A 10,579-nucleotide genomic window follows, 5' to 3' on the forward strand; every position below is an offset into this window, starting at 1 on the left:
TTAGGAAAGTTCCTGCCAGTAAGAACCTTTAGACATTCTTTTAAGAAAGATGGGATGGCTGCTTTGGGAGAGGTCTGAGGGTATCTGGGTGGGGCAGTAGAAAGAGTACCTGGCCTGGAATCAGGAGAACCTGAGCTCAAATTTGATCTCAGATACTATGTGACCTTGGGCAAGTTATTTAACCCCTTTTTTCAGTTTCTTCATCTATAAAATGAACTGGAAAAGACAATGGCAAATCACTCCAGTATCTTTACCAAGAAAACCCCAAATGAGGTCACTAAGTCAGGCACCACTGAAAATAGACTGAGACCTTTCCCTCTGCGTGTTCCATTTCCTCAGCTATAAAACGAAGCTCTTTTTATCTTTGCCCCATCTCCTCATTGGGATGGTTGAAATAGGGAGTGTTTATTTAAGTTTCTAAAATAGGGGCCCACTGTAGTTTTTTAACAACACATGACAGAAATACTTATGCTGATATGCAAAGGAATTATTATTTTGTTAGTGTGGGAAATGTCTTCATCAATGAAGATCACACCTGTCTCTCTTAAATTCTAGTCATTAGGGAGTGACTTGTCACATGGTCTTCAATGACTCCAAACTGAGCACTCCATTTAGTATAGCATCCCATGATATTGCAAAGCAGCATGTTACAGTGTCACAGGATAAGAGTTCAAATCCAAGCTCTCCCTTTACTATTTATTTTCCCTTGGGCAAGTTAATCTACGTGATTCTGTTTACTCTTCTGCAAAATGAGATTGCCCTAGATGGCCTTTAGGATTCTTTCCAGCTCTATGATTCTTTATCTGGTAATGGTATGAAAGATGGTTTATAATAGGAAACACTGGAGATAGGGAGGTCAACCAGTTTTATAGTAATTCAACCATAAGGAAAAGAAGATTTAGATTAGGGTGCCAGCAGGCCTGTTCTAATGGTATTGTGGTTTAGGGGAAAAAACACTGTTTTTTGAATCAGAAGACCTGAGTTCTGATCCTAATTCTTTTCTTAACTGTAAATTTCAAACAAATTACTTATTCTCTCCAGTTCTGTTTCCACACCTGTATAGTTATAAGATTGGATAACATGATTTCTAAGGTTTCTTACAGCTTTAGGGTTCTGAAAATTTTAGCCCCAGCTAAGTTATGATTACTCTCTAGTCATGGGCAATGGAGAAAGGCTTTTTCTTTCCTTTCTCCTGTCATTCCTATTTCCTTGGTGGCAATTGCAATTTAATAAACATATTACCTCAATATTCTAAGCACTGTGCCCAAGTGCTATCTTTACATATAGATATACTTTATATAGATATCTGTATGTATCTATACTTACATATGTGGAAGTGCCTGCTGGTTCTATTACTTCAGTCAGGTTTTTTGCCCCTAAGCAATAGTGAACACCCTTTGTAATGTACTCTCAAAAAAAAAAAAGTGCATCTATCACATTAGAAACCAAAGGGTAGGTAACAGAATTGTAACCTGAGTTAGGCAATCACAGCTTTTCCCCATGATTCACAGAATTTAGGCTGGTGCCAAAAACTTAAGCCATAGGAACTGGGGGAGAAGCAATGGGTCCATTCACAGGATACAATCCCCAACACTACCCTCCCCCCATCCAGGTAAAGATAATCCCTCTTTGGCACCTTAGATCCTTCAGCAAACATGGTTCTCAGCTATGAGACTTGCATCACTCATACACCAGGGTCTGGTTACCTCAAAGCAAAACATCCTATTTTCCTGGGGCACCTTATACCCCAAGCCCATAGAGACTCCTCCCCTCCTCCCCATGAAATTCCTAGCATAGCCCAGCACATAGGGACATCCAGACACGGGGTGAATGCTTGAAATTTATTAATTGAAAAGGAAACACAGGCTTGGCATATGTGAGAAAGTTCAATAATCCTGTTCATGGATGGGTTCAAAGCTAGGAAAGCTCACCCAGTCCTAAGGGATAACTGGTCCTTGAAGCAATGAGTTTGTATTACAAAGTCTTTAGGCAATCTGGGAAGAGGAAGTAGTGGTTCAATTCAGGAAGGTTTGTCCACAAAGTCCCTGGATCAGGAACAGTAAAAAGGAGAAATGTTGAACCATGTTGGATGGTGAAGGGTAAAAGCCTGTGGTTCATATGCAAACGTGCTATCAAAACTTGGGGAATTTCTGCTTTCTCGATACCAGCCTGGAAAATGCATGCTGGTACCTGAAGTTGGCCTGGGTGGTTTAGCTGCCAGATGAAGTAGTGCCCGATGCAGAAGCTGATGCCATTTCATCTTGGAGGGCTTCGTTATACTGGGACACCCAGCTCGAAGGCTCCCGATTCTGAATCTTTGCCACAAAGCGAAGGACTTGCATCTTGCTCGTCTCATGGGCAGCTCTGGGTCCCCAGAGGAATTCATACTCGGGAGGGTCGGTGTGGGGGACTCGATTGTACTCCAAGTATTTCTGGCGAACAAACTCCTCCTTGACGAGCTTCTTCACGTCCCCGAAGGTGTTGTGCCTTTTCTCTGGATCAACCCGAAGCTTCCTGAGCACGTCCCAGACCAGGGACTCCTTGGCCGAGTTGCCCTTCATGAAGATGAGGCTCAGGATGACCATGAGGAGGCCCAACTTGGCCACGCCTTCGTCGTTGCGCATGCCGTCGCCCTCCAGGCGCTCCAGCTTGTTGATGAGGATGTAGGCATGGTGCTTCTGGTCTATCTCCTTCAGCTCCAGCCCGAACACCTCCTCCAGGGTCTGGCCCGCGCGCTCGATGATGGCCGAGGCCATGTCTTTGTAGTCCTGCAGGACCGTCTTCACCATGTCGGCCCGGCGGATGGGCACTTTCTTCTGGTCCTTCACCAGCAGGAACTGCACCAGCTCGTTCACCTTCTGCTGGATCTGGGCCTCAGTGCGCTTGGCCGGCTTCTTCTGGGCCTGGGAGGACGACGACGACGGCGACGACGACGAGGAGGTGGAGGGCATCGGCGGGGTCGCAGAGGGCCCGGGCTCCTCACGCCCCGCCTCCTCCATGACGTCATCCTCTACCTGCGCGGGGCCCGCCTGGGCCAGGGCCTGCGCCAGGGCCTGGACGCGGCTCTGGCTGAAGCCAAGGCCGCCGCCGCTGGTGCTGGGGCCGGCACTCGCATCGCGGCTGCCGCTGGGGCCGGGGCCGTCACCATCGGCGTCGCCGTCGCGGCCGCCGCCAGCGCGGGGAAAGCCTCGGCCTTTCTTTTGCAGCGACATGCCGATCCCCGCTCGGAACTAACCTTGGGGCCTTTAGAAGGCGCCTTCGATACCGCTACAGCAGGATCGCTCGGAGCGGCTGGCTCCGTCACGAAACACTCCCCCTCACGAAAGCCTAGGACGGACGGACCGACACGGCTCAGCCCCTCTCAGTCAGACATTGACTGGCAGCGCGCCCACGCAAGGCCCGGGAACGTGCACGCCCTGGCGCTTTGCGTGAGGTGAGGAGGGGGCTCGAGGAGAAGATTCTGAGGCCAAATTCAGTGGGGGGCGGGGCGGGGCGGCGACGGAAAAAAAAAAAAAAGCAACAAAAACGAGAAAGAGGCTGGATGCGCGCCCCCTCGCTTCCCTCTCCCCCGCCCGGTCCAAGTCCAAAGCGAGGCTTCCTCGCAGTGTCTCGCGGGAGTACCCGCTGCTTTTTATTTTTTTGTTGGGTAATTTCCCCATGTGTTAAGAAGCTGAAGCCTGATAAAGAGGAGCGCGGTGAAACCTCCCAGAGAGAAACGTTCTGGACGTACGCACCTGCGCGGCCTGCAGCCTGGCCCGCGGCTGGGGACGTGCTCAGTGTAAGGCCCTCAGCTTCCCCCTCAGGCTCCCAGTCCTGCCTCCGTTCCCTCATCCGTAAAGTGGGCGGATGGGATGAGCTCGGAGGCCCCTTGCAGCCTTAAGTCTGTGATTCTGCAGCCCCATGAACTTGTAACTGGGGGTTTTGTGGGTCAGGTAGTGTGGCCCCAGGACCCGGGTTTGAATCTTGCGGCTTCTTTTTAACTGTCACTTTGGGCACATCACTTAATTTATCTGTGCCTCAGTTTCCTCATCTGAAAAATAAGGAGAGTAGATCAGCTCAAAGGACCCTTTCCCCTTAAAACTATGATTCTATGGGGCCTTGAACTAGTAACTTGTAGGTGAGAAAGCAGGACCTGGGTTCAAATTCTATCACTCCTTAAAAAGTGACTTCGGATACAACATTTAACCTCACTGGGCCTCAGTTTCCTTATCCACAGAAATGAAAGGAGGAGATGGAGCGCAACATCCCCTTCAGCACTATGATTCTATGATCCCATGAATGTGAACTAGGTGTTTTGTAGGCCAGGTAGTGGTACTACTCCCGAAGTGCCAGGACCTGAGTTCAAACCCTGCTTTTTATTAATAACTGTGACTATGGGTGCAACACTTAACCTCCCTGTGCCTTAGCTTCCTTATCTAGAAAATGAAGTTGGTGGAGAGAAGCTTTGAGGGCATACATCTGTGCTTCTGTAATCTTGTAACTGCCTGATTGTTTTGTTAGTGAGTCAGAGGATTTGGATTTAAATCCTTGGGAGCTTTCAAAGTGCTTCCAATATGTGTGATCTCAGGCAATCACTGTTTAACCTTCCTGGGTCTCTGTAAAATGAAAGGGTTGAACTAGATGACTTTTGGGGTCTCTTCTAGTAGCTACTATATTCAAGGCATTGGGGATACACAGATTTTTAATTCAGTGCCTTCAGATTTTATGTAGAACTGCTTTTGTCTAGGGATGTCTCATCTTTTCTTAATGCTAGTCAGCCATTAAACATTCATCAAGTGCAAATTATGGACCAGTCACTGTGCTAAGCACTGGGGATACAAAAAGAGGCAAAAGATAGCCCCTGCCCTCAAGGAGCTTGTGATCTAATGATACCATTGTGGTTTGAGGTTTTTTTTTTTTTTTTTATTTAGGAAATTTACAAAACACCAAATTTCCTAATGCAAAAAATAAGAAGAGTGGATTGTATATGACACTGAATCTTACTTGAAATTTGTTTTTCAAAGTAGATAATACATTTAACACAGTACTTCCAACACTTCCCTGCTAGTCTGTGCCCTCTTGTGAAATTATGTTTTCTTGTGTTTTTAAAGTGCTCTTTTATCTCCCTACCCCCATTCTCCTCCATAATTCTTTCCCTACTTATCCCCCAAGATACCATTGTGTTTAAGTAGGCTGCTGCAGTCTCATCTCCTCTTTTTTTCTTTTTCTTTTAGTCCTAAGGAAATCCCTCTCTTACAGAACTCCAACCCAAAGATGTTGGACTAAGTCCTTAACCTCTCTGGCCTTCACTTTACTTATTTGTAAAAGGAGGGGGTTAGACTAGACAAGGAGTGGGGAATTTGTGGCCTTGAGGCCACAGGTGACCCTTTAGATCCTTAAGTGCAGACTTTTGACTAAATCTTTGTTTTTAGTTGAAAGGCCTAACTTAAAGATCTAGAAGCCCTTGAAGCAGATGGTTCCCCAGCCCTGGACTAGATGGTCTCAGAAGTCCCTTCCAACTGTAAAACTCAGGATTCCATGTTCTCATAGAATGTTATATTACTGAAATTCTAGCAAGTACCTAATGACTCACATTTTCACCAACTTAATCTTAGTCCTTATAGAGGCCTCATCTTTAAAATGAGTGGTAATACCTGCCTTTGAATCCTGGCTCTGCTGCTTGCTTCTTCTCAAACCTTGGTTAAGTCCTTAACCTAACTGTGCCTTAATTTCTTCATATGCAAAATAAGGTGATTGGACTAGGTAAATTCCAATGTTGCATATATCTCTAAATACTGTAACCTTAAGATGCTATGACCTCTTTATGTGATTAGGCTGTTTCTCTGTATGTGTGTGTCTGTACATCCACATAACTCTGGATCTTCAATTCTTTACTTTGTTATAATATGTGGTTTTGGTTCCCTTGGCATATGATTTTTAAAAATTATTTAAAATGCCCCATCTACTCTTCCCCATGTCCTTCAGGAAACTAAAAATAAAAGCAGTTTGCCCCAAGTGTGACATTACCCACTTAGTATTCTTCATGACCCCATTAAGAGAACAGCAGATTTATTAATTGAGAAATAAGAAAAATAAGAAATTGAAATATTGCTTAGAAAATTAATTAGATATAAAGCTCAAGTAAGATGAAGGCTCTGAAATGGAAGTAAGATGGTACAGGAATCGTTTCCTATGGCATTAGACAGCTAAGCCACATTTGCACATTTTTGTGCTTTACAGAAGTGATGTATTCCTGTTTGTCTCAGTGATATTGTAATAGATTTCTTTTCACATGAATTTATAGTGTGTGCTTTTAAGTTTTAGAGTACAGTTTAGTTACCTGGGGTTATGAACTTGTTTTAAGAAATCTTTTGATAACTATATTTCAGCATAATCATTTTTCCTTTGTATTCCATGTGTTTTATTTTATGTACTTAGAGACATGACTCAGACTGCCTTCACCACACTGCCAAAGTGATCTATGACATTAAAAAGGGTTAAGAACCCCTGTTTTAGAGGGAGGCAGCTGATTCAGTGGATAGAGTACTGGATTTGGGGTTGGGAAGTCCTGAAGTTTTATCTTGCCTAGCTTTTTTATCCCTGAGAAAATTACTTAAACTCTCTAGGACTCAGTTTCCTCATTTGTAAAATGGAGAGAATAATAGCACCTACCTTGCAGGATTGTTGTGAGGATTAAATGCAATACTGATTGTATCCCCAGTGTTTTGTAAACCTTTAAGTTCTCTGTAACTGTTGGTTATTATTTATTAAGACTAGATTTCGTCATAGAAAACAGTGGGGTAATATACCTGGAGCAAGCCTTTCTGGAGGAATGATCTAAATAAATAAACAACAATAATTGTAATAACATTCTATACTTTTACAGGACCTTTCATCAGGGATCTCAAAGCACATTATTAACATTAACTCATTAATCCTCACAACACCCCTCTGAGGGATGATTAAATATTAAGTTGCAATGATTATTGCCATCATTATCCTTCAAACAATTCTAAGCTGTACTGTGGCTGAGCTAGTACACTTTGGGGGATTTTTTATAGGGACTTGGATCTTTCTGCCAATACTGCTAAACAATGTTTTAATTTCCTTTTTCTTATTCCTCAATGAATAAATATTAAATCTGCTGTTCTCTTAATGTGGTCATCAGGAGCAATGAGTGAGTAATGTCAGACGTGGGGCAAATCACTTTTCAGTTTCCTTGTTGGAAAGACTCCATATAGATCCAAGTCTCTGAAATTGAGCCCTGCTTTTATTTTTAAAATATGAGTGATGTTTATGACTTCAGCCCTTATCTCTTTAGGTGAGGGCTGGAGAAGTTTCACTCTACATGCAGCATCCTGTTTGTTCTGATACCATTTAAATGTGAACAGTGTCCTTAATACCAAAGCATCTTAGGCCTGAGTACAATTGGTTTCATCGTTTACATGTAACTACACGCCAACTTTTGTGTTGTGGAATTATACAGGTACAGTCCTATCTATATATCCATGGAGCTGACACCACCTCAGTACCCCTACTAAAGAAGAATTAGATCACTCCATATATTAGTAAGAGTAATCACCAGTAAGGTAGGGAAACTCACAAAATCAAGGTACATTCATAGAAATCTGATGGGATATGAAATTGTGCTCATGTACCTTGTACTCATGTATGTTTGAGCATTATTTCTTTTTGTTTTTTAAAACTCAGTTTTATTTTTAGTTCCAAATTTTCTCCCTTTCTCTTACCCTTCCCAACCCATTGAGAAAGCAAGAAATATTAATATGGATATGAATAGACATGCAAAATAATTTTCTGCATTAGCCATGTTCAAAGAAAAGTACTACCTATTTCTTTATAGTAATCTTTAGCATTACCATGATGTACTTGACATTAGTAAATATTAACATGGAGATACTCAAACCGAATATTGATCAAACCTCTAATTAAAATCCTAAATTTGCATTACTTAGATTTTGATTAAATAAAAGAAAATCTTGCACATTTTAACAAAATAAAACTATGAAACAATTATTTGCTTTGTGTTCAGTTCCAATTCTATGTCTTTAATTTTGAAGTTCTGTTGTCTTTGAGTTTCTTTTGTTTTTTTAAATCTCTTTTTTTGTCAAGATATATACTGTATGTATATATATATATATATATATATATATATATATGTAGTCTTATCTTTTTGATCTTCCCTTATAGAAGGGTTTCATTTCAGGTTTTTCGATATTTTCTAGTCTTTATTTTTGTCACTTTTAACTGATTTATTTCATAACAGCATACTGTAATTTATTGTCAATGTAACTTGGGTTTTTTTTGGCTATTACAAATAAAACTACTGTAAACATTTTTTTGTACAGATGAGACCTTTTTTCCCCCCTTTTATTTTAATGACATTTTTGGGAAAAAAGTTCCAGCAAGGGGATTGCATTGAGTCAATGGGGATTATTACTTTTGTGTGACTTGTCTATTGCTCTTTTGCTTTCTAAAGCAACTGTTCTACTCTGTAGTCTCAGCTACAATATAATAGATTTTCTCTATTATATCTATAGTAGTCCTACTAACATTGACTTTGATCCTTTCTTTTACTATTTTTTCCAGTTTAAAGGTTCTGACATGATATCCTGAAATTGTCTTTGATAATTAAATAATTTAAACATCTTTGTTTATGAATTTTCGATGCTCTCTTTCCAGTTTGTTTGCTCAGTCTTTATCATGTAGATTGTAAATTCCCTCTTTTTGTATTCAATGTTCAGGATGTTTTGGTGCATAATGGAAAAACAGTAGTTGCCTTACTGGAATATAGTGGAATAACTAAAGTTTGTTGTGGTGAGAAGAGGGATGGGGAAGGAGATGAGTGCATAATATAACTGAGTAGTGGATGAAAGTATAGAAGGATAAAGTAGGTGAGAGAGAAGTTTTTTAAAAAAGTATCTTAGAATTCTAGGAAGGATTTTAGTTTCTGAAAAGAATAGGCTATCTTAATGATTATTAAAAGTAAAGATCCTGGGGCAGATAGATGGCACAGTGAATGGAGTACCAGTCCTGAAGTCAGGAGGACTTTAGTTCAAATGGAGCCTCAGAGATTTAACACTTACTAGCCGTGTGACCATCGACAAGTCACTTAACTCCAATTGCCCTGCCCTTCCCCCTCCAAAAAGCAAAAAAAAAAAAAAAGTAAGGATCCTTCATCCAAATTCATTCTTTTACTCCATAAATACTATGTACAAGGCAATAAGCTAAGTGTTCTCAAGGATACAAAAGTGAAGAAAGATGATTATTAATTACTTGTCCTCAAGGAGATTAATACAATATGTACAAAATGCCATGAGAGTGGTACAAAGAATTATAGATACTGACAGCAGTAAGAGGTCACTTGGGGCAGGGATGATCAGGGAAGGCTTCATGGAAGGGGTGATATTTAAATTTAATTTTGAAGGATGGAGAGGATTTGGATAGGCATAGATGGAAAGAAGGACATTCCAACCATGGTGAGCATCACAAGCAAAAGAATATGTAAAGATGAACCTGGTCTCCTGTTCCTATGTCTCTCTCTAGGCCAGGAGTTCTTAACTTTTTTCTGTCATGTACCCCTTTAGCAGTCTGGTAGAGCCTATGGGTACTTTCTCAGAATGATCTTGTTAAATGTATATAAAATAAAATACAGAGAAATACAAAGGAAACCTATCATACTGAAATAAAAAGATAATTTTCACATCCAAATTCATAGACCACCTGAAATCTGTCCACAAATCCCTTTGAGTGTCAGTGGACCCCAGGTGGACCCCAGGTTAATAATTCCTGCTCTAGTCCCTGTAGCTGGGACCATAATTATCACTTGTAGGTATAAGCAGGAATGTATCCATAACTGCATTAAAATAGCTTTGTTGCTTGTACTGCTTTGATTTTTGTATCCCAGTTATTAACTAGACACACACCTTGTTCTTTGTAACTATGTTTCTGCCTAGCTCCCTGTTTCCTTAGTAACCAGCTTTATATGCTTTTTTTCACCTAGTACTCTGAATTTGAGATCTTATTGGTGACCCTATTATGAATGATAGATGATAAAATTCAATGTATGGCTATGCAGGTGGGGGATGGAATGAAATGGAGATGAAGACCCTTGGAGTTGAGAAGCTCAAAAAGCTATGAGCATCATTAGTGAAAATTGTAGGAGGAGGAAGAGGATCACAGGAGACAGAATGAAAAACTATGGGTCAAATAAGGACAATCAAGGAGGTCAGTAAATGGGGGTGACAGAGAAATTTGTCATGTGTTTATTGAATGGAGTGGGATATCAGATGAGTTTATTAAAGTTAGGATAGCTTTAACCTTGAGATTTGGGAAGTTTGCACCAAATGGAGGTCAGAGAGTCTGATAGTCACTCCAGGAATATTGCGCATATGTGAAAATGTTAGAAGAGTTTTCTGAGGCATCCAGAGGAGGTAAAGGTGGTAATTTTGCATAAAGGGAGATAAAGATGGTCATAGGATCAATAAGGAAGGAAATCAGAATTTATTAAGTGCCTACTCTATTGTGAGGCACTGTGCTAACTGCTTCACAAATAATATCTCACTTCATCCTCAGAATAACC

At 41.2% G+C, this 10,579-nt stretch overlaps 1 protein-coding gene across 1 annotated transcript; it reads right to left on the reverse strand.

Moving 5' to 3' along the window:
- Positions 1-1,827: 1,827 nt before the first annotated feature.
- LOC138176144 (non-structural maintenance of chromosomes element 3 homolog) lies at positions 1,828-3,610 on the reverse strand. Its single transcript, XM_069106921.1, has one exon. The coding sequence runs from the start codon at positions 3,210-3,212 to the stop codon at positions 2,211-2,213; it is 1,002 nt and encodes a 333-aa protein (XP_068963022.1). The 5' UTR covers positions 3,213-3,610; the 3' UTR covers positions 1,828-2,210.
- Between the last annotated feature and the right edge of the window lie 6,969 nt (positions 3,611-10,579).

The sequence above is a fragment of the Petaurus breviceps genome, unplaced genomic scaffold, assembly GCF_028583685.1.
Source record: "Petaurus breviceps papuanus isolate PSGF00001 unplaced genomic scaffold, PetGlider_PUasm1.0 81, whole genome shotgun sequence".
NCBI lineage: Eukaryota > Metazoa > Chordata > Mammalia > Diprotodontia > Petauridae > Petaurus > Petaurus breviceps.